General features: G+C 40.5%; 2 protein-coding genes and 2 long non-coding RNA genes across 5 annotated transcripts in view; 2 read left to right on the top strand and 2 right to left on the bottom strand.

Moving 5' to 3' along the window:
- LOC134084994 (zinc finger protein 391-like) overlaps positions 1–1,310 on the bottom strand; it is a 6,523-nt gene extending 5,213 nt beyond the window's left edge. For both annotated transcript variants that reach the window (XM_062539915.1, XM_062539916.1), the window contains exon 1: positions 960–1,310. In XM_062539915.1, coding sequence (XP_062395899.1) covers positions 960–1,076 — 117 coding nt within the window. In that variant the 5' untranslated portion in view covers positions 1,077–1,310. The remainder of the gene's footprint in view (positions 1–959) is intronic.
- Positions 1,311–12,095: 10,785 nt separating this feature from the next.
- LOC134085020 (uncharacterized) lies at positions 12,096–14,360 on the top strand. The gene is made up of 6 exons (XM_062539917.1): positions 12,096–12,342; positions 12,676–12,855; positions 12,956–13,436; positions 13,560–13,734; positions 13,866–14,016; positions 14,116–14,360. The coding sequence occupies exons 1-6, from the start codon at positions 12,141–12,143 to the stop codon at positions 14,280–14,282; spliced, it is 1,356 nt and encodes a 451-aa protein (XP_062395901.1). The 5' UTR covers positions 12,096–12,140; the 3' UTR covers positions 14,283–14,360.
- LOC134085325 (uncharacterized) lies at positions 14,018–16,911 on the bottom strand. The gene is made up of 4 exons (XR_009939762.1): positions 16,654–16,911; positions 15,470–15,548; positions 14,345–14,530; positions 14,018–14,187 (listed from the first exon to the last, which is right to left on the bottom strand). It is a non-coding gene; the product is annotated as an uncharacterized LOC134085325 (long non-coding RNA).
- Positions 16,912–17,010: 99 nt separating this feature from the next.
- LOC134085336 (uncharacterized) lies at positions 17,011–20,383 on the top strand. Its single transcript, XR_009939763.1, has 3 exons — positions 17,011–17,508; positions 18,163–18,235; positions 18,740–20,383. It is a non-coding gene; the product is annotated as an uncharacterized LOC134085336 (long non-coding RNA).
- The last annotated feature ends 4,515 nt before the right edge of the window (positions 20,384–24,898 follow it).

Below are 24,898 nucleotides of genomic sequence, written 5' to 3'. Positions count from 1 at the left end.
AAGTGTGCAGATGCCATTTTTAAAAAAGGCCAACAACGTCTGTATTTCTTGAGAAAACTTATTTTTTTCAATGTGGACAATACAATCTTGACCTTATTTTACAGGTCTTTTATTGAAAGCATTCTCTGCTATGGTATTGTTTGTTGGGGCATTCTAAAGTAACACATAAAAGTAAACTGGGGAAGATTATCAAAACTTGTGGGAAAATAATTGGATGTCAGCAGACTGATCTTTACCATCTGTACCTGACTAGGCTGACCCAGAAAGCAGACAAAGTATGCACTGATATTACCCACCCACTCTCAGTTAAGTTCCAGACACTACCCTCAGGTCGTAGATACAGATACCCTAATATTAGAACAAATAGAGCAAAAAACTCATTCATTCCTACAGCAATTACTCAAACAAGATATGACACATACTTGCATCTCCATGCTGTTACATATATCTGGGTCTTATTTATTTATTATTTTATTTAGGCTATTTATTGGCTGTATTAACCTGATGCAGATGACCAGTGGTGTGTATTTGTGCTGTATGTGTCTCTTGTGTGTCTTGTATTGATGTCTGTAATCTATGTCATCTTATGCTGTGCTGCAAAACAAATTGCCTTTTTTAAGGACATTAAAGTTTTCTATCTATCTATGCAATACAGCTAGAGCTTGCCGAATATGTTGCATACAGTGTTAATGTCATCAACTTGTCTTTATATTCCAGTAAACCAGGGGGGTATCCCAAGGAGGCTACATGGTTCAGTGATAAACCTGGGTTAGCTCAATGTGATAAACTCCTACAAGAGCCCTATGCCATTGCTTTGTTAGGGGAATTTAGCCATATAACTGTTCTATTAGGAGGTTTACCACTTACTGTGAATAAACTTACCCAGTTTTGTCACTAACTGTAGGCCTACTTGGAATAGCCTACCCCCAGTCCGTCCCCTAACCCAACTACACACCCACCTTTTCCGTGTTATCCTCTGCTCCTCTCTGTTTTCTTGCGCTACCGGTTTGTTGCGATGGCAGGAGATCAAAGCGCGAAATAAAGCTCTTTAGTCTGAACTCTGTCGGATTCTGCATTGTGCTTTGTTGCCAAGAATTTCAAAATGTGAAGTGTGAACTTCAAAAAAGAAAGCTTGGCGAAACCACACGCTCACATTTCGTCTCAACCTATTCGCGTACAAGAAAGAAACCAAACATACATCATCACCGGATACAACTTTCTCTCCGACATGTCCCCGAGCTCATCGACTATCAACGACAGCAGCGAGGGGGTTTTATTTTATTTAAAGATTTAATCCATAGGAAATTGTGAAACTGCAAACACTCAGTGATGTGGTTTGTTTTCATGCTGTGGAGCCTGCTTCGCCGTCTCACGCGTTTGTAAGGTTTAGTCGAAGCTGTCGTCTTACCGCCCTCTGGCGTACAGGATGAGAAATCAGAATAATTTTCTGAAGTATCGAGAAAGATGGCTACCTTAGTGGAATGTATAATTTTCTCCTGTACAAACACTTTTTTAAAGGAAGAAAAAAGGCGAAATTGTTCTACTATGATAATTTTAATCTAGACGTTGTGTAGCCTACGCAGCCAAACAAGCACTGCATGCCTTTACAGGCCTTGCCTAAGCCTATAAGTCCAGTACTTTTTCCCACATGGATGCAGATTCATGATCAAAATGCATATTTAGCATGATGAAATTAAAGGACCAATGTACATGTTCAGGGGATCCAACATAAAACATATAGCCTACTGTAGACAAAAAAGTTATTCACACTGCTATATCGTTTACAGTCTTAGTTGTTTTGCATCAACATTGGAGTATCAGATAGGATTCACATTTATGGGATAGTCTCGGCCTACTGCTTATTGCAGTTCCTAATTCATTGCCATACAAGAACATAAAGGTACAGAAGAAATCTCCAAAAAGCTGAAATAGCAACGGACAGAATATGGGTGTCACTAGACCCCTTTTACTGGGACCAGTAAGTGCCCAGAACTGCTGTGCCCCAGTATTTATTATGACCGCCGCTAGCATAGCTATCGAAGCGGTCATATAGTTGTTGTCAAAGTTTTTTTTTTTTTTTTTTCCGTCATCGGTTCTGAATTTTTGGTCAACGATTCCCGGGACACCGTAACACCGGGGCACATGAAACTTGGTGGGCATGTAGCCCCGGTAGACTTTTACGGAAAAATTTCGTTTCGTCCCCGGGGGTCACTCCCCCCCCGCGCTGGCCCCGCCCGAAGCCCAAAAATTGCAGTTTTTCCTACATAACTACCTGAACCGTGGCACCGAGGATGACAAATGTTTTATGGTATGTTGGTCTCAAGAGCTCGGATCAACTTAGCTTATAACCAGTCATTTGTGAATTGCACCCCCATGGTAAAAATTGAAAATGTAATGTAATATTGCTTTAATTGCCCCTATCTTCAGATGAGATGCTATGAACTGCACCAAATTTCATGTGTATGATTAACCTGACACCCTCTGGGAGTATGCCAAGTTTTGTGGACTTTCATCCATGGGGGGCTATAATAAATGTATTTATGTGTGCATTTAGTGAATGGTCCCTCAACGTGGCTGCTCTACACGTGAATTTACTACGACGTCACAATGACATAATTTAAACGAAAAATTCTTCCGGGTGGCTAAAGCGAAGCGTTCTTACTATTAAACAAGCATTTCCATATAATTTAACCAGTCTTGGGAGGTTGAGAACACGTAGTAAATGGTTTGAATGAATTATATTCTTGTTGCTGGGTGCTTTGTGATGTTTGCAGCACTAGGGGGATATACCTTTAAGAACACGGGGGAGTTATGGGATAGAAAACAGAACAGGCAGGAAAGCGGGAAGCTAGATGGTCAGGGTGATTTTATGCACGTTATGCATGAACATAATAAATATGCTGGAGTTACACAGCTATTTGCGAAACGTTGTTGTCATCTGAGAGCCAGGACAGGATTATTACATGTGTCCTAACCAGACACTATGAAAGCAAACATCATAAGATATTCTTCTAATCGGAGTGTCCTGACTGCAGGCATGCAATGCAACGTTTTGAGATAACTTTTGTCGGACGCCCAGTTTCTCTTTCTGAGTTGGGACAAGATTCAGATCGCCAACAGGTAAACTGATTAAGAACAGACGTGGTGAAAATTCAGACAGATGAGGGAATAAACTCAGAAGATCGTATGAATGCTGTAGCCTACCTTTGTCTTGTCATGTAATTACAGTGCATGAAAATGCACTGTACTGTTCTTCCTAGTCTTCAACTTCTTATTATTCTTCTTCTAACGCACGCAATTCAGCTTCAACCGCTTCACGTAGAAACTCCATTCAAACTATGTCGCGTAGGTCTTACTTACGCGATGTGTGCAAAGTATTTTTCAACTTTGTAACTTTTATACTTTTTAAACTATTAGTTAAAAACTATTACAATTTCCCCCATAGACTTAACATTGCTCATTATGACATCACGGCAGCAATTAGAATCTTACTCCAGCTGGTCAGCCACCTGGGCACCAACTGTCAGTTTCTCTCAGGCAATCTCTCTGAAGACTACATATTCTGTTCCCCTGTATCCTCTGTGCACAACAGTATCAAAATAAGTCCTCCTAATTCCATCCAACTTTATATCCATTCATCTTCTTCAAACCATTCACTCATCCACCCATTCTAAACAGTCTGCCTATCAACATCAATTAGACGTTCTACATTCAACTTTTAAACAATCTACTCTGTCTCAGGCTGGCTCTCTTAAGACTAGCCAGTTAAATTGATTACACCTGTATCTGTATCCACTACTCTCAGTAGAGAGCTGTGTCTCTCCATTCTACAAGAATATAAGGCACATTCCATTCAACATTCTATCCATTCATCTTCTTCAGACCATTCACTCATCCACCCATTCTAAACAGTCTGCCTATCAACATCAATTAGACTTTCTACATTCAACTTTTAAACAATCTACTCTGTCTCAGGCTGGCTCTCTTAAGACTAGCCAGTTAAATTGATTACACCTGTATCTGTATCCACTACTCTCAGTAGAGAGCTGTGTCTCTCCATTCTACAAGAATATAAGGCACATTCCATTCAACATTCTATCCATTCATCTTCTTCAGACCATTCACTCATCCACCCATTAAACTGTCTATCAACATCTATTAAACAATCTGTCTATCAACATCCATTAAACTCTCTGTCTATCAACATTAATTAGACTATCTACATTCAACTTTTTAATTATTTACTCTGTCTCAGGCTTTAAGAGTACACTCTGGCCCTCTTAAGACTAGCCAGTTAAATTGATTACACCTGTGTCAACTACTCTCAGAGAGCTGTATCAGTGTCTCTCTTAACAAGAATATAAGGCACATTCCATCCAACCTTCTATCCATTCATCTTCTTCAGACCATTCACTCATCCACCATTAAACTGTCAATCAATATCTATTAAACAATCTGCCTATCAACATCCACTAAACATTCTGTCTATCAACATTAATTAGACTATCTACATACAACTTTTAAAGTATTTACTGTGGGTCCCTCTCAAGCAGCGTTTATATGTCCTCCCTCGCTCCTCGATCCTCAATGATCTACATAAAGAAAGATAGAAGAAGGGCTAGACTATCCCATTGTTGCCGCTCCATCATTCTTTATGTAGATCAGTGAGGAGCGAGAGAGGACGCGTAAACGCTATATGAGAGGCACCTTCTGTCTCAGGCTTTAAGCATACAATCTCATTAAGACTACAGATCCTGTTAACTGTTTCCTCTGTCCACAACTGTTTCAAAATAAAAGTCCTCACTGCAATAATACACTATTAAATCATTTGACCATTGAAACTACTCAACTATTTAACTGTTCAACCATTCCAACTGTCAGTTATCATCAACTATGCCTCCAGTCAACTACATGAAACCTCCATGTACCTAGCAACCAACATAGCAACCATTAAAATTAAGTGTTTATGACCGTTTCCATAGCAACCAACATGATTATACTGCAGTAACTTCTTGTTTCCTGATAGTGGCCACCATGGATACCCTAGCAACAAATGTTTCAAAATAAAAGTCCTCACTAGCAAGTTAGCTAGTTAGCATAGTTAGCATTGTTAGCATAGTTAGCATTTTTAGCATAACTGCAAAAAATCATCAACTAAGTTAGCTAATCAACCTGGTTAGCATTGTTAGCAAATCTAGCATTGTTAGCATAGTTAGCATTTTTAGCATTACTGCTAGAAATCATCGGTTAAGTTAGCTAATCAACCTGGTTAGCATTGTTAGTAAAGTTAGCATTGCTAACATAATTAGCATTTTTAGCACAACTGCTAGAAATCATTAGCTAAGTTAGCTAATCAACATTTTAACATGAATAGAAATCATTAGTTAAGTTAGAACTGGAACGTTTCATCTTTAAACTGTCTACCTTCACACCATCAACTCTCTGTAAACTATGCAACCACCATGTTTACCCTAGCTACACCTTAGTAACCATATCAACATTATCTATCTATTTTTGCATTTTCATGCACTGGTAATTCCTTGGAATTGCATTTCTAGTTATTATTACAGTGCATGAAAATGCACTGTACTGTTCTTCCTAGGCTTTTTATTAAACTTCTTCTTCTAACGCTCGCAATTCAGCTTCAACCGTTTAACGTAGAAACTTCATTCAAACGTTGTTGCGTAGGTCTTGCTTATGACATGTGTGCTTTGTATTTTTCAACTTTGTAACTTTTATACTTTTTGAACTATTAAATTAAAACTATTAACAATTTCCCCATAGACTTAACATTGCTCATTATGACATCACGGCAGCAATTAGAATGTTACCCCAGCTGGTCAGCCACCTGGGCACCAACTGTCAGTTTCTCTCAGGCTCCTCTCTGAAGACTACATATTCTGTTCCCCTGTATCCTCTGCGCACAACAGTATCAAAATAAGTCCTCCTAATTCCATCCAACTTTATATCCATTCATCTTCTTCAAACCATTCACTCATCCACCCATTCTAAACAGTCTGCCTATCAACAACATCAATTAGACGCTCTACATTGAACTTTTAAACAATCTACTCTGTCTCAGGCTGGCTCTCTTAAGACTAGCCAGTTAAATTGATTACACCTGTATCTGTATCCACTACTCTCAGTAGAGAGCTGTGTCTCTCCATTCTACAAGAATATAAGGCACATTCCATCCAACATTCTATCCATTCATCTTCTTCAGACCATTCACTCATCCACCCATTAAACTGTCTATCAACATCTATTAAACAATCTGTCTATCAACATCCATTAAACTCTCTGTCTATCAACATTAATTAGACTATCTACATTCAACTTTTAAATTATTTACTCTGTCTCAGGCTTTAAGAGTAGCCTACTCTGGCTCTCTTAAGACTAGCCAGTTAAATTGATTACACCTGTGTCAACTACTCTCAGAGAGCTGTATCAGTGTCTCTCTTAACAAGAATAAGGCACATTCCATCCAACCTTCTATCCATTCATCTTCTTCAGACCATTCACTCATCCACCCATTAAACTGTCAATCAATATCTATTAAACAATCTGCCTATCAACATCCATTAAACATTCTGTCTATCAACATTAATTAGACTATCTACATACAACTTTTAAAGTATTTACTGTGGGTCCCTCTCAAGCAGCGTTTATATGTCCTCCCTCGCTCCTCGATCCTCAATGATCTACATAAAGAAAGATAGAAGAAGGGCTAGACAATCCCATTGTTGCCGCTCCATCATTCTTTATGTAGATCAGTGAGGAGCGAGAGAGGACGCGTGAACGCTATATGAGAGGCACCTTCTGTCTCAGGCTTTAAGCATACAAACTCATTAAGACTACAGATCCTGTTTCACTACTTCCTCTGTCCAAAACTGTTTCAAAATAAAGGTCCTCACTGCAATAATACACTATTAAATAATTTAACCATTGAAACTACTCAACTATTGAACTGTTCAACCATTCCAACTGTCAGTTATCATCAACTATGCCTCCAGTCAACTACATGAAACTTCCATGTACCTAGCAACCAACATAGCAACCATTAAAATTAAGCGTTTATGACCGTTTCCATAGCAACCAACATTATACTGCAGTACCTTTTTGTTTCCTGATAGTGGCCACCATGGATACCCTAGCAACAAATGTTTCAAAATAAAAGTCCTCACTAGCAAGTTATCTAGTTAGCATGGTTAGCATTGTTAGCATAGCTAGCATTTTTAGCATAACTGCAAAAAATCATCAACTAAGTTAGCTAATCAACCTGGTTAGCATTGTTAGCAAATCTAGCATTGTTAGCATAATTAGCATTTTTAGCACAACTGCTAGAAATCATTAGCTAAGTTAGCTAATCAACATTTTAACTAATCATTAGTTAAGTTAGAACTGGAATGTTTCAGCTTTAAACTGTCTACCTGCACACTATCAACTCTCTGTAAACTACGCAACCACCATGTTTACCCTAGCTACACCTTAAGGCCTATTCGGACGGGATTAATTTTATGGGGGGACGTAGAGTAATGCAGGTTTATCATATGACCTCTGTAATATAAATGTCCAATTCGGACGGGACTAGACATCTCTGTCATTTTACCTGACATGGGAGGAGTAACTACGTTTACGTTCTGCCGTCACATCTTCGTCGCCGTGCACGTGATACTTTGCGTCAGGTACGTGCAGCATTTTCAGATTTGAAAGACTACACAAGTTGGTTAAACTAGCAAACGTTAGCTTTATGTTATGCCATAAGTAGTTTGAAATGGCTAACAATATCAAGCTATTAGGCAAACTAGCTAACGTCCTATTAGGAGCTGCACAGCATGTTATGTTTTCATTCAGACTATGGTGGAATTGTTTTCAAATCAGGATGTGACGAAATATTACAGACATCTTTACAGAGGGTCGCGTTCGCACGGGATTAATATTACCTAAGGTAATTTCTCCGGACCGTTTTACGGAAGGTAAAAGTGTCTGTAAATGTCACCGACATACTCCACGTTATGTTTACTGACATGGCGCGTCCGGACGGGACTACATTACCTGGTAATTATTACTTTACCTGATGTCACCCCATAAAACTAATCCCGTCCGAATAGGCCTTTTGTAACCATATCTACTTTATCTATCTTTTTTTGCATTTTCATGCACTGGTAATTCCTTGGAATTGCATTTCTAGTTAAACTTCTTCTTCTAACGCTCGCAATTCAGCTTCAACCGTTTAACGTAGAAACTTCATTCAAACTTTGTTGCGTAGGTCTTGCTTATGCCATATGTGCTTTGTATTTTTCAACTTTGTAACTTTTATACTTTTTAAACTATTAGTTAAAAACTATCACCATTTCCCCCATAGACTTAACATTGCTCATTATGACATCACGGCAGCAATTAGAATGTTACCCCAGCTGGTCAGCCACCTGGGCACCAACTGTCAGTTTCTCTCAGGCTCCTCTCTGAAGACTACATATTCTGTTCCCCTGTATCCTCTGCGCACAACAGTATCAAAATAAGTCCTCCTAATTCCATCCAACTTTATATCCATTCATCTTCTTCAAACCATTCACTCATCCACCCATTCTAAACAGTCTGCCTATCAACAACATCAATTAGACGCTCTACATTGAACTTTTAAACAATCTACTCTGTCTCAGGCTGGCTCTCTTAAGACTAGCCAGTTAAATTGATTACACCTGTATCTGTATCCACTACTCTCAGTAGAGAGCTGTGTCTCTCCATTCTACAAGAATATAAGGCACATTCCATCCAACATTCTATCCATTCATCTTCTTCAGACCATTCACTCATCCACCCATTAAACTGTCTATCAACATCTATTAAACAATCTGTCTATCAACATCCATTAAACTCTCTGTCTATCAACATTAATTAGACTATCTACATTCAACTTTTAAATTATTTACTGTCTCAGGCTTTAAGAGTACACGCTGGCTCTCTTAAGACTAGCCAGTTAAATTGATTACACCTGTGTCAACTACTCTCAGAGAGCTGTATCAGTGTCTCTCTTAACAAGAATATAAGGCACATTCCATCCAACCTTCTATCCATTCATCTTCTTCAGACCATTCACTCATCCACCCATTAAACTGTCAATCAATATCTATTAAACAATCTGCCTATCAACATCCATTAAACATTCTGTCTATCAACATTAATTAGACTATATACAACTTTTAAAGTATTTACTGTGGGTCCCTCTCAAGCAGTGTTTATATGTCCTCCCTCGCTCCTCGATCCTCAATGATCTACATAAAGAAAGATAGAAGAAGGGCTAGACTATCCCATTGTTGCCGCTCCATCATTCTTTATGTAGATCAGTGAGGAGCGAGAGAGGACGCGTAAACGCTATATATGAGAGGCACCTTCTGTCTCAGGCTTTAAGCATACAATCTCATTAAGACTACAGATCCTGTTTCACTACTTCCTCTGTCCACAACTGTTTCAAAATAAAGGTCCTCACTGCAATAATACACTATTAAATCATTTAACCACTGAAACTACTCAACTATTGAACTGTTCAACCATTCCAACTGTCAGTTATCATCCACTATGCCTCCAGTCAACTACATGAAACCTCCATGTACCTAGCAACCAACATAGCAACCATTAAAATTAAGTGTTTATGACCGTTTCCATAGCAACCAACATGATTATACTGCAGTAACTTCTTGTTTCCTGATAGTGGCCACCATGGATACCCTAGCAACAAATGTTTCAAAATAAAAGTCCTCACTAGCAAGTTAGCTAGTTAGCATGGTTAGCATAGTTAGCATTGTTAGCATTTTTAGCATAACTGCAAAAAATCATAAACTAAGTAAGCTAATCAACCTGGTTAGCATTGTTAGCAAATTTAGCATTGTTAGCATAGTTAGCATTTTTAGCATTACTGCTAGGAATCATCGGTTAAGTTAGCTAATCAACCTGGTTAGCATTTTTAGTAAAGTTAGCATTGCTAGCATAATAAGCATTTTTAGCGTAACTGCTAGAAATCATTAGCTAAGTTAGCTAATCAACATTTTAACATGAATAGAAATCATTAGTTAAGTTAGAACTGGAACGTTTCATCTTTAAACTGTCTACCTTCACACTATCAACTCTCTGTAAACTATGCAACCACCATGTCTACCCTAGCTACACCTTAGTAACCATATCTACATTATCTATCTATTTTTGCATTTTCATGCACTGGTAATTCCTTGGAATTGCATTTCTAGTTTGTATAGGAGCCCCAGCCTACCATTGAGTAGTTATTTTAGTCACTGTTGTTTTGACTCACAATGTGTTAGGCTATGATGGATGGTTTGTTTCCCTGTCATCCAATTAAAAAGGCCACTATCGTTTTCTGTCGCTCGGATCGGATGGCAGTGACCTTTTTTGACGGTGAAATATGGATAGGTCGCTGTAGCCTAGCGCTACTCCGCTAGGCATTCACTCAAACTACTAGCGGTAACGATGAAACCAATGTGGTACACACATCAAACATCCATCAGAGGTAGCCTGCAACGATGTTTTTGTACAGTTCTCATGTATTTTGCACTTACAGTAGCTGTTATAGCCTACGTTGACGCTGTTGAACAGCAAGCAGACTCGCAGGACAATGAGCGACTTTAGACAGGTGAAATTGACGAGTGACAGACAGCTAAACAGAAAGATACTTAGTCGGTATATCGTTTAAGATGGCGTATTGGCTATGACTTGCTGTACGAGAGACTAACATAAACAATGTGCATTAAGGTTAAGCACTAGTGATGCGCGGGTGGGCTTTTTTTAAAACCCGCCCCAACCCGACTCCCCAGGAGATCCAAACCGCCCCGCCCAATCCGCAAAAATATGTTCGAATTGTGACCCAAATCCGACCCGACCCGCGGAAAGGAAAAAACGCACATAACGTCTTTCGTAGCCTATATAATTAGCCTAATTCTCCCACATGAGGACAACAACGGGTTACAATAATCGGTCATTTTGACAATCTGCGCTCTTCCACGCCATAATCTGCAGCCTAGACATACATAGCCAGTGTTAAATCTCATCTTCATGGACATAACAAGTTTCCATTCATATTTCCCCTTCCAACTTCATAGCCTACTTTTGCGTGAAACACTAGCATTTAGGCTAACAAGCACAGCTGTTTATTCGTGTACATGACAGAAGCAAGGTGTTCTCGCATTGTGCACAACCCTCGATATCCCAGATCATAGGCTCCATGTCCATAAAGTAGCGAATGCGTGATTGACTCAGTCACGCATGGCGCAATTGGGTGCTGAATTTAGGAGAAATTATGTTTTGCGCTCGACCGCACCTCCTGTGTATTGCAGGCGCATCGCCACCTAATATGTCCGAAGTTAACAAGTGAGAAATGTGCATTTTTACTTTTTTGACCCGACCCACCCGCAATATTTAGAAAAAACTACTAGGCCTACCCAAACCCTCCCGACCCGCGGGTAAACCCGCGGATATCCGCGGGTAACGGGCTGATCCGCGCATCACTATTAAGCACGCTATTTCAGTGTGGCAGATAACGTGAACTTAAAGACTAACGTATCGACACAGTTTATTGACTTGACCAAATGTTATAATGTCAAAATAAAGGTTAACTGAAAATGCCTTCATGAATATATTTTATTATGGATCAAGATTTACACATGAAACTGAAGTCTTGCTATCTTCTCACTCATTTTGTTGACGTCCTCTTATACCTCACCTAGTCGTCTCCGCTGGATATATGTTGTTTCCGAGGGAAACCGATAAAACCCTACTGAATTTGCTGAATATCTGGCGGCGCAACCCTAAATGCAACAGGTTTTCGTCATGTAACTGTCGCCACAACACGTTTTCGTTAACTACTTGATCAATAACAATGTTTTAACTACGTTTACAGTAGCCGTTTACAGTAGTAAATCAATGGAAGCAACTCGCGTTCTGCCACCCGGAAGTATTTTTTGGCCCATAGTCTAACGCTACTTTTGCGTCATCGACGGGTAACGCCCCTTTTTGGGGGAACAAACGGTTTAGATTCCCCCAAAAACTGATGTTCTGAATTTGATTTTTGAGAGAGGATCTGAATTTTGTCGGAGGAATTTTGTTTACTCCGGTAACAGAAAAAAAACGACATGCCCAAAAGTTGTTGCGTGGTGGGCTGCACCTCAAACATTAAGAAAAACCCCGGGGTAAAATTTACACCTTTACCATGGATAAATCAAGCGGAAAGGCGTATGTTGTGGCTTCAGGCTATAAAGAGGGAAGCGCCAGATGGAGGGTTGTGGGACCCAAAGACCCCTCACACTTATGTCTGTGGGAAACATTTCATAACAGGTAAGTCGATTATTAAATTAATTCAAGCCCCAATCTGTAGGCCTATGCATTTAAGTAGTGTACTTGCTTGTTACTGGCTTCATTTTCATTACTATGTATCACGTAGCTAAGGCTAGCACATTACGATACTTAGTATCTAGCTATGGCTTGGTAGCTAGGATACAGTTACAGTAGGCTATACCATGTATCATTAATGTATCAGGTAAGGCTAGCACATTATCAACTAAGCTACTTAGTATGTAGCTATGGCTTGATAGCTAAGATACAGCCTGGTGTATACCAGAGTTTTTATACCATACTGAAATGTATTTTACAATGTTTAACCAATTCCAGGAAGTCATGTCAAAGAACCCCTGCACCCGGATTATGTGCCCACTATATTTCCTCACCGTACTGTGGCAGACTCAAAACAGAAAATAAATAGGTATAAAAACGCCAGGAAACGTGAACAGATGTCCTATATCAAACGCAAAGTAGCTAAAACGACTGCTGTGAGCCCCGTTCCACCTACAAGTAAGTGTAATGGCATGCACTCTATTAAAATATGCAGGTTAAAGTTGGATTGGGTTTAGATGTGCGGGCTAATGCAACGTCTTTTTCTCATTTGTTCTAGATGAAGACGAAGATGCTATCAATGACGATTTTGAAGATGTCCCTAATGAAATGCCTGAGACAAGGAACTGCCTATCATCGTATTCTGTGGAGGGAGATGATGGAAAGTGCCGACAGATGACGGGACTCAGCTGGGCGATGTTTTTGAGCCTATTTACCTTTCTCAACCAGTTCGTTACGAGGCGAGACTACATCTCCCTTCCACCGCGGGACCAGCTGTTTATCACACTGATAAAACTGAGACAAAACCCATCTTTTTTTTTCATGAGTCACGTTTTGAAAATGCCTCAAACAACGGTCAGGCAAATTTTTATCCGATGGCTTGACCTGTTGTATGGAAAAATCTCCTTTTTGGTTCACTGGCCTGATAGAGAATGCTTTTCAATGATACCTCCAGAAATGAAGGCCCAGTTCCCACGACTCACAGCAATCATAGATTGTTTTGAAATCAGGACAGAGTACCCCAGCAACCTTAAAGCTAGGTGAGTGTCACAAGCAATGTCTTTACACTCTTGTTTCATTATGTTCATTGTTGTTTCATTATGTTCACATCCCATATTGAAATAAAAGGCAAGATGTCTTTCCTATTATGTATCCTTTCTTAGAGCAAAATCATACTCTAACTACAAAAAATGGACTACAGTGAAATATTTAATAGCTTGCAGTCCATCTGGCAGCATTACATTTTTGTCAAATGGCTGGGGAGGAAGGGCCTCTGATGTGCATATTGTTCGACAGTCAGGGTTCCTGTCCTCAGTGTACCATTCTCCAGGTGATCAGGTAAAATTGGAATGATCTCAACTAACCACATTCATGTCATTTGATTAGGGTGTCATGTCACCACCCTCTGGTGAGAAAGCAGAACAAAGTAGATACAATACAATATTATGGTGGATTTTTTTTTCATGTAGATATTGGCAGACAGGGGGTTTACACTCCAGGATGACTTTGCCCTCCTCGGTGTCGAGCTGCTAACACCATCTTTCACAAAAGGGAGAAAGCAGTTACCTGGGAGAGAGGTGGAAATGTCTCGTAGGAAGTCAAACATCCGGATTCATATTGGTAAGTTGTAAGTAGAACTAGTTTATTGTAATAACATTTTGATGTATGTGAAAAGTCAGTTTTAAAAAGCGCTCCTTTTTGTTGTTGTTGTCCTCACAGAGCGGGTGATTGGTGTGCTGAAAGGCCGCTTTCACATCCTTGACGGTCCACTCCCTCGCTGTCTGGTCCAGTCTGCACGGGACAAAAACCAAGGGCAAGCCACAGTTGACAAACTCGTAAATGTTTGTGCAGCACTTGTGAACATGGCACAAAGTATCATTAAATAAATACTAAAATGTCTTACTAAATAGTGAATATTTTGTGTAGATGATTTTCATAATTTCCTCACCTCACTTTGTAGCACTGTTGTCATCAATCGCGGGTGGATGTGTTTTGCCCAAAATCTGCTTATCATGTCCACCATTCCGTGAATGAATTCATCATCTTTTAGGATTCTGAAAATGGTGGTCTGCTGTGGGGTCCAAGTAACAAAGTCTGCATACTGCGCAGCACACACAAACATTTGCAGCTGAACCTTTTGCAGGGAGGAAGGGGGAAAGGAAGTATTAGTAAAAATGTGCATTGTCAAAGAATAGTACAATTCTGTTGACAACTACTGATTTCTTTATGTATAGCTTTGCCTTTGCAGAGTAAATCGTACCTGAGTGTAGTACGCATGACTGGTTTTCAAAGAAAACAATGTGGCAAGGTGGCCCTTCTCATCATCTGTCCAGCTAACGGACTGTTGACCTGCCCACTTATATGGGCACTTGGCCTCCACCACACCCTTGCCACAACATTCGCATGACACATAGGCATCACATGACACACCAAGGTATGGTCTTTCATGGCTGATTCGGAAGCCTGCTCTGTCCACTCTTAACCCTTCATGCCCTTTGCACACATCTTCAGTTGCCAATATGTTGTTAGATAATTGGCCAGTGGCTGGGCCAATGCCCAGTGCATATTTGTAGGTCTCCAGGGCATGTTTTTCATTGTCTCTTCCCCACTTAAGGTAAGGACTATTTATGTCTTTAGCTTCTGACATGATGGTTCTGATTACAGTGTTTGAGGGTTTTTCATGATTAGTGTGAAGAACAGTGTGGGCAAACGAGCTGGTGATTCTTCCTACTCTGTGCCTTCGCCAGGCCTTACTGGCTGCCTGCAGCACAGTCTCTGCCTCCACTTTGTCTGCCTCTTCCTTAGTAAAGGTTAGTGTTTCAAACCATGAGGAGTGGTGTGGTGTGGAGCCTGCATGCTTACTGAAAGTACTCAGCACCACAGGACATTCACCTGTCTCCTGTAGCATTTCTAAAAATTGTGCCTGTTGGCTTGCTGAGGCTTTGGGGATGGGTCTTTTGATCTTACTGGTGACTCTCCTGCCTCTGCCTCCAAAATCTATAGATCGGATTTCTGCTGGCTCGATTTTTTTGGTCGAAACAGCGTTCCATTGGCAGGCTATACTGGTACTTACAGTGGTGGTGATACCCAGGCGGACTGAAGCTTCCAGCTTATACAGAACTGCACCCACATGGGAACAGCTCTCCCCTAATCTGGGGTGAAAAAAGAAACAGTGTCAATTCCACAAAAACGTGAGCGTTTTAACATACAGAGACAAGTTAACCTCTACAGTATGGATCTCTTACCCTGCCATGCAGTCACAGTGAGCTGATCTAACTTTGCCACTATCTTCCACAGCTACCCAGGTGTTGTGAGGCTTGTTAGTCACCCTCCAAGAGGGTTTAACACCGCTTTTAAAAACAAAGCATTTGTCTGTTCTTATGTGTAAAACAGCCTGGACCCATCCACTGATGAAAAAATTATGGGCCTCCAGGGACCTTTTATTTTTCATTGTTTCCGATGTGTACAGGCCTGTCAGACACAAACAGTGGCATGATTGTTTATCATTTCTGTCTCTATCTTAAGATTAGCACTAGGCCTGTAGTAGCTCTTTCCACAACAGCATGGGGATAGGTTATTTGGATACTGGATAGGCCTACACCAAAGACCACTCTCCGTTCACGCCGTGAGAACTGAATGGATACATCAGTGTAGGCTACAGTGCACAATCATAACAAAATGATACAAACAAACCAATGTAAAACAAAATACTTCGTTGACCGCTGGTTATAGAAAGAGGGGTTGAGCTTAACTTAACACAATTCTTGTCTTGTAGATACAAATATACCAGGCCTAAAACAATGTATAAAGTGGTATGACTTTTCAACACCACTTATGTGTGGGCTAAATCTAAGCTAGGACAAGGTAATGTCACAACAATGCATCGCGTATCCCATACATATTTTGCCGTACACCGTGAACCTTTTTACAAATGTCAAAGTCCTAGCACTTTCTAAACACCAGCAGAAACCATCCAAGTCCACTTTAGCTATAGCCTGCTAACTATATATTTTACTGTCTATGATTTCAACCGTAAAATCGCGAGCCTGACGTTAGCCTGTTAGTGAGACTCTCAGCTTCGTCTTTCTAACTAGCAGCTTGCTAGTAGGCTACACTCGACAACAAAACTATGTCAAAAGTTTAAATCAAGTGAAATATAATCCAAGTGAAGCACATTCTCCTCTAAATATGGCCTCATCGTCTAGTTTGTCATGAAAACTGTGTTAAAGACATGAATAAATAGTTAAAGCTACTTACTTGGTGATTCCACGAGATAGTGGTAGATGTCTGAATAGTCCATATTTGGCCACTGCGTGGGGTCATTAATCCAATTTTCGACCATTTCAAAGGGACACCTCTGCAATCCAGTATCCATTAGCTTCTTTAAATACCGCTCACGGTCCTCAGCCGGCAAAGAGAGGGTGTATGTCTGAGCCATTTTTTTTTTACGATTAGCTGCTATCACAGCACTACAGCGAGTTCTGTTCTCAGGGGAATCCGTTTGTTTCCCCCAAAAAGGGGCGTTACCTTTCGAATACGACAAAGTAGCGTTGGACTATTCAGGCCATTGTTTACCAACATTCTGAAATCACGTACACTGAAGCCTAGAATGGCCCCATGGCCCCATGTAGCTGTGTCACTGGCACCCCCGTGGCTACCCTGTGCTTACCAAATAAAACAATTATGTATTTATTACGATTTTATATGAGAACGTCAAAAGCAGAACTAATGCAACCACGTTCAAACACTGCAGCCTGCTGCCACTGGTGTGTGGCGCTGGCGCTGCTCAGTGAATGATAGATCAGACCAGAGAGAAGAAGACAAACGAAGAAGATGGAGTTGTGATTTCTCAGTTCCGAATGGCGGCCATATTGGAATTTTCTTTACTGTCGCTAGTTTCACACTACTTGATTTCTCATGTTGCAGTAAGCTAAACGATTTCATCTCTTACGTGACTTGTTGTTCTTGCACGTAACTGTGTAACCGTCTGACTGATAAAGAAGTTGTTAAATGTCTTTACGTTTAGAAACATAATCAAGCAAACTCATCCAAGCAGATGCGAATAGCCTACAATGTCAGTACTCAAACCACCAGTAGCAGGCTTAGGACTAGGTAAGTAAAACATCTCTTCTCTATATCTCTACTATTTTCATTTTAAAAAACTGTATGTAAAGCGTAATTCTAGCCAACACCTGTTTCCAAAATGTATTTATAGAGTCTGTACATGTGGTCCCTAGCTTGGTTTGCCCGAAAATTAAGTGGAAATATCCTTTAGAAGTGTTTACTTTAGGCGCTAGTTAGCATGTAACAGCATCTGAATTAATGAACTGGCATGGTGCATTTATACCTGACGATCTCTTTCAAGTAATTGAAATAAAAAACGGACCTCATGGTTAGTATTTATAGAGTCTGTACATGTGGTCCCTACCTTGGTTTGTCTGAAAATTAAGTGGAAATATCCTTTAGTAGTGTTTGTACTCTAGGCGCCAGTTAGCATGTAACAGCATGTGAATGAATGAACTGGCCACTAGCATGGTGCATTTATACCTGACGATCTCTTTCAAGTTATTTGAATAAAAAACTGACATCATGGCTAGTATTTATAGAGTCTGTACATGTGGTCCCTTGCTTGGTTTGTCTGAAAATTAAGTGGAAATATCCTTTAGAAGTGTTTGTACTTTAGGCGCTAGTTAGCGTGCCAGGTGTCATACCATTGCAGTAATCATCTCACTAAACACGTCTTTTCATATCCAATCTGTTCAACAGAGTTTGCCAGTCAGACCACTACACCTTTGCCAGCACCACCACCCAGCAAGCTTCATCAACTCCAGCCATGCCGGTAAATACAGTGCCTATTGACAGCCTACACACCCCTGTTCAAATGCCAGTAGCCTTGTCCATTGTTAAATCCCCGTTGTTCTTAAATGTGTTATTGTGTTTCGGAAAGGTATTGCATTACATTACTCTTCACCTTTTGCTTTTGTAGTAGAAAACATGTTGATGGTAGTGAAAAGGTAGTAAATTCAGCTCAATTTTTTTTGTATGAACCCTGCCATTGCAGTAATCATCTCACTAAATACGCCTTTTCATTTCTAATCTCACCTCAGACTGGATCACAGTAGGCCTACCAATCCTCAGTACATTCATGCATACCTTATCTATAGTATTCTACTGCTCCTTTAGTCATGTTGATTGTTGATTTGCTTTTTAATTTTCCTGTTTACATTGTTTACATTGTACTGTATGTTGTGTGTGGTGTCTTAAGCTGCTGGGACCTTGAATTTCCCCTTGGGGATCAATAAAGTATCTATCTATCTATCTATCTATCTAATCTGTTCAACAGAGTTTACCAGTCAGACCTACACCTCTGTCAAATTCGCTCACAACGCTGCCAGTAACACCCCAGCAAGGTAGAACTGCATTTTCATTAATCTGGCACCAATATCAAGGGAGAAACAAGCCATGAATGTCTGTCACAACTTCTTTGCATCTTTACTTTCCTTACATCTGAAGAGTGTGTTACATATATCATTATTAAAAATAATTTTAATAAATTGTTTAAGCATGTACAATAAATAAAGCATGTAAATGAGCATGTAAAATAAATAAACAAAAGCAAGTAAAATAAATAAATAAACAAAATGTATTGAACCTAATACTATGTGTGGTGAGTCTGTGTGATAGTTGCTGAGGATAAATGTTTTTATATTGGATTATTAAATTACAGAATACATTTATAGGTTTCTCATCAGCAGGCACTGTCTTCACCTTAGTAAATTTGGTAACTTTGGTAAGTCCTGTAAATAATTGTAAATTGTTCTGATTGAGGGCAAATGGAAAGTGTTATAATGTATTATTGCTATTTTAGTGCATCATTTTCATTATTATGGCCATAAATAAGGCCAATTAGAAGCTGGTGGGTAGTAAGCGGCAAAAGGGTGGCCCTTTATCTGGAGCCGCTTCTGAGCCGCCGCTGGACAGCCAGAGAACTGATGAGCAAAACTCCAGCGGGCCACTGGTGGTTACCGCCGTTGGACCGCCAACTCTGCCGCTGGTTTGTAACAGTAACTTTAGCATTAAATGATTGCAAAATATTTATTGAGGTGAGTTTAACAAGTGTAATTTCATTGGCATATAATTCAGGCCTATAGTAGATGGCTAAATGGCTACAGTAGAAGGATACACGAAAAGCCCAAACTACCAAAATCTTCATATTTTATTACCACAGTTTCTATCTATAGGCCTCTCTTATTTGGTATACTGACTAGACATTATTGAACAAACATAGGCTATTCATCTGTATTTCAGTATCTCAGTAGGTTAAAGTATTTTTTAGATACCTCCCTGAAATTACTTTTTGCAGGTTGTGATGTCTTCTATACGTTCTGACGTTACTGTTAAAATGGCGTAACTGTTAAATTCCAATATAGTGAGTAGGCTATTGGCAAAACCGATTGGCATTTTTATGTTGAGCCGGCAGGGGGCTCAGTTTAAAAAGTAACTAAGTTCGCACACACACATCAACAGATTCACACGCACAGATAAACACACTTCCACGGATTCCACACACACACACACACACACATGCGCACACATGCACATTCACACACACAGACAGACACACACACATCTTTATACAAGCAAACTCACACATGCACACACTCATATACACATGAGCTGCAAGAGTAGGAGATATACATACAGTATATTGCACAAATCGGAGATAAGGCAGGTTTAGACTTGCTGCAGACAACGCGTTCGTGTTCGTATCATGACTGCCTCGCGTATTTTGCGGTCGTTTGGTGCGTCGGTCGTGCACGTCGTCGCAAGCGAACATGACGCGTCCGCGAGATGCAATACTGATAAGAAAGTAGGGGGCGATCACTACAAAAAAAGGTGACTGCAAGATGCATTATCGACATCGAAGCTGGGGGCAATCATGAGAGTAAACAATGGCACATGGCCACATCCACATCTGATGTTACTATTCTCCCCCTAGTGAAGACCTCCAGTAGGTTGCGTAATGCTGCAGCGAGTCTGTACACCGGACACAGCAGGTCGCACAGGGGCGCATATGCTTACGGTTGGTCTAACAGCAAGTATAATCCCAGCCATACAGGAAAGTTGACGAGCGTAATTCGTTTTGGAGAGAATGTGCAGAACTGAGCGGCGGTCATATTGTGTACCGCTATGCGGTGCATCTAGTTTTCTTTAAACTAGCTCATGTTGCCTATTTGAAAGCAAATTATTATTATTTTCATTAGATTGGATTGTGCTCTGGTAGAGTTTTGGGTCTAGTGACACCCCTGCTTGACACACTTGTAATGATTCGATAATTAATGCCTACATGTTTTTTTGGGGTAAGGGTTATTCAACAGAAAGGGTATCTGACATGACACTAGCAATTGATAATTAGGCATACTAATTTTTGGACAATTGTACACAAGCAATCGCATGACTGTGCGAAAGCTTTTGTCATTTGTGGATAAGTGGGTAGATGATGTGGAAACGGAACTAATACTTTTGAGGATTTAAATTCTGGTCTGAGAAATGCACCAAATCGACCAAGAAAAACTTTAATCGGCTTTTCATTGTCCTTAAACATAAACTGTATAGGAGCAGGAGTGCATATGCCTTCTTACACAAACACAAATAGATAATATTAACTTAACATGAACATAAATAGGCTGAAATGGCATTTCTATTATCTAATAACTGCTGAATTCATGCATCAAGCATTTTTAATTAGTATAGCTAAGTCTAGATTGGCAGGTTTCTTGACATTGGCATAGACAGACAGACCATCATCAACTTCTGTGATAACAGAGCAGGAAGCATCTGAAACATCTGGGTTTTGGTGGAAACTGACTGTAGCGTAGGGCACAGAGTCAACAGGTGTCAAGCATGTCTGGACGCAAGCAAAGGGTGGGTCATCGGAGGAGGTTGTGGGTATTTCAGCCATGGTATAAAGATCGTTGTCCACAGACAGGGGAAGGTCAGGGTCAACAGGGTGACTGGTGGGATTAATCTCCTCATAGTCCACTTCTGGTAACTGAAGGGGAGACAGACAGACAGACAGACAGACAGACATACATTTCAGTATCAATAACATTCAGTGTTATCAGTGCTTGATTCATTAGAATTAGTATGTGTACATTACAGTATATATATATACATAGAATGCTATATTGGTTCTGTATTTAAAGTGCTATATTGGTTCTGTATGTTAAGTTTTACCAAACGCAAACCTCTATAGCCCACATATACTGTACCTGCATGCTTGCTACGGATGCTCCCACAGCTGGTGTGCATGCTGACTCTGGTTTGTCAGGGTGAACAGGGTGACTGGTGGGATTAATCTCCTCATAGTCCACTTCTGGGCTGAGTAACTGAAGGGCAGACAGACAGACAGATAGACAGACAGACAGACAGACAGACAGACAGATAATAAGACACATACAGTACATTTCAGTGTCAATAACACTCAGTGTTATCAGTAGCTATGATTCATTAGCATTAGTACAGATATGTATATTTATATAATGTTACATGGATTCCATATTTATGTAAAGTGTTACAAAACACAAACCTCTAGCCCACACACCTGCATGTCTGCTGCAGTCTCTCCCTCGGTTGGGGTACCTATTGACTCCAGTTTATCAGGGTGAGCAGGGTGACTGGCGGCATCAATCTCCTCATAGTCCACCTCTGGGCTGAGTAACTGCAGGGGAGACAGACAGACAGACAGATAGTAAGACACATACAGTAGATTTCAATATCAATAACATACAGTGTTGTCAGTCGCTATGATTCATTATGAGCAAGAGTATAGATATGTATATATTTTAATAATGCTAGAGTATAGGTTCCGTATGTATGTTAAGTGTTACAAAACCCAAACCTCTAGCCCACACACCTGCATGCCTGCTGCAGTCTCTCCCACAGCTGGGGTTCCTGCTGACTCAGACACTGTAGGCAGATGAGGAAAGGCAACGAGAAAACATTAAGCACACACACACTGAACAGGCCTCATCATGTACCACTGATACTCCACATACCATGGTAGATTAACAGGCTATACACACACAGGCTAATCAGGCCTCTCATCATGTACCACTGATACTCCACATACCATGGTAGATTAACAGGCTATACACACACAGGCTAATCAGGCCTCTCATCATGTACCACTGATACTCCACATACCATGGTAGATTAACAGGCTACACACACACAGGCTAATCAGGCCTCTCATCATGTACCACTGATACTCCACATACCATGGTAGATTAACAGGCTATACACACACAGGCTAATCATGCCTCTCATCATGTACCACTGATACTCCACATACCATGGTAGATTAACAGGCTACACACACACAGGCTAATCAGGCCTCTCATCATGTACCACTGATACTCCACATACCATGGTAGATTAACAGGCTATACACACACAGGCTAATCAGGCCTCTCATCATGTACCACTGATACTCCACATACCATGGTAGATTAACAGGCTATACACACACAGGCTAATCAGGCCTCTCATCATGTACCACTGATACTCCCCATACTTTGGTAAGCCTCACAAAGTATTATTCTGTACTCTTAGGAGGTGTTCACATTAGGGGGTGTTCACACCAGGAGTTTTTTCTTGGGTGTGGGTCGATGTTTTACATTATATCCCTATGATACAGAGAAAAGAGGTCCTGGGCACATTTTAAACCGCTGCCACCAGCGTTTTTTCCCCCCTACCCTGGGTGGTTTTCAAGTTGAGAAAATGTCTACTCTTCAAGAAAAAACACCCCACGTCAAGTGGGTTTTTGGCAGCTGACCAATGAACGAGAGTTTGCGTCATAGTGAAACTTTACTGAAGTTCTTTTTTCAGAAAAAGAAAAATGGCGACCAAAACAGAAGAACAGAAAGAAAAAAAGTGCCAGGTGGGGGAAACGCTGGTGGCAGCGGTATGAAAAGCACCCAGGACCTGTATTTTCAAAACTTCTCTGTATTATAGGAATATAATGTAAAACATCCACCCGCACCCGAGAAAAAACCTCCTAGTGTGAACACCCCCTACAACACAAGTGTGCCAGTGGCACGTGAATGGCAGTAGGGGACATCATTGAGGAAAACTTTCCAGCTAAAAATGTCAATATCTGATGTGCTAGTTATGCAGTGAGCTGTGGATTGTTTCAATCCTACTGTGCATCATCTAAAATGCTATTGTCATGCCAAGCCTTTTTATAAATCATGGTGTGATCAATGCCATATAATATAACATCCTCATCAATGGCATGTCCTTAATATGCAAATGTGAGTTATGCCAGCTGGGTGCATCATTGAGCATGTTTGCTAACCAGCGATAGCCAAGAGGAAGTGGTATGCTGCTCCCTGCACATTTGCACGCGTTGAAGACGTGCGTCATAACGTGCAGTCACAACTGTTGGGAGGCACATAACACCCTCCACATGCCGGGTTGATGACGCAATTCTCATCACGTGCTGCGTGCATGGAACACAACCACACACATATGCAGTATAAAACCAGCCCTACAAGGCTGATGGTGTGTAGACGCAGGACTATACCAGGACTATAAGGGTGATGTGTAGACGCAGGACTGTATCAGGACTATGGCTGATGTTGTCGTCAATGATGTGTAGACTAAATAACTATCCTACCGTGTGTCATCTTTCTCTTGCTTCTGCAGATGATTATGATGATGATGATGATGATGATGATGATGATGATGATCAGTACTGTTCCACTTACAGATACTGGGACGACCAGATTTGAGCCTGGGGTAGGGACAGACAGACAGACAGGATATTACCTTCCTGATGTGCATTTTAAAAAAGTGATAATGCAACATTTCAAAGTGAAAATGAATGGTACTAGAGGGATTGGTTGATAGTGGAGATGATTTTGCTGTTGCTGTTAATGATGAAGAAGATGCTGCTGCTGTTGATGGTGGATATGATGATGATGATGATGATGATGATGATGATGATGATGATGATAAAGGTGCTTCTGCTGATGATGATGATGGAGATGAAGATGATGGAATATTCAAAATTGTTGTTTGACTGGCCTCTGTGGGGACTGTATATTTTTCTGAAAATTAATAAAAATCCTTTATTGTGTACAGTCCACAATAATACCATAAAACATAATATAAAAATAATCTTCTAAACACACTATGCACAATGCACAATGACAATAAGTTGGACCTAATCTAAAACTGTTCTGAAACATAGAGTACATGGAAACAAATCACTTACCCACAGACAATATGACTCTTGTGAAGTTGGCCGGTTTCCATCTTCTGTCAAACCCGCACCAATATATCCCAGAATCCTCTGCTCTCAGGCCTTTCATCTCCACCTTGACGTTCTTGGTGACAACACCGTCAAAAGCAGAGAACGTTCCATTGACCAACCAGACACTGGACTTATTGACTGTGATTTGATCCACACAGTTGTCCCGACTCTCTCCCTTACAGA

This window comes from Sardina pilchardus, chromosome 1 (assembly GCF_963854185.1).
Source record: "Sardina pilchardus chromosome 1, fSarPil1.1, whole genome shotgun sequence".
NCBI classification, from domain to species: Eukaryota; Metazoa; Chordata; class Actinopteri; order Clupeiformes; family Clupeidae; genus Sardina; species Sardina pilchardus.
Note: the sequence above shows the minus strand (reverse complement) of the source record. Positions and strands in the feature narration are given on the sequence as shown.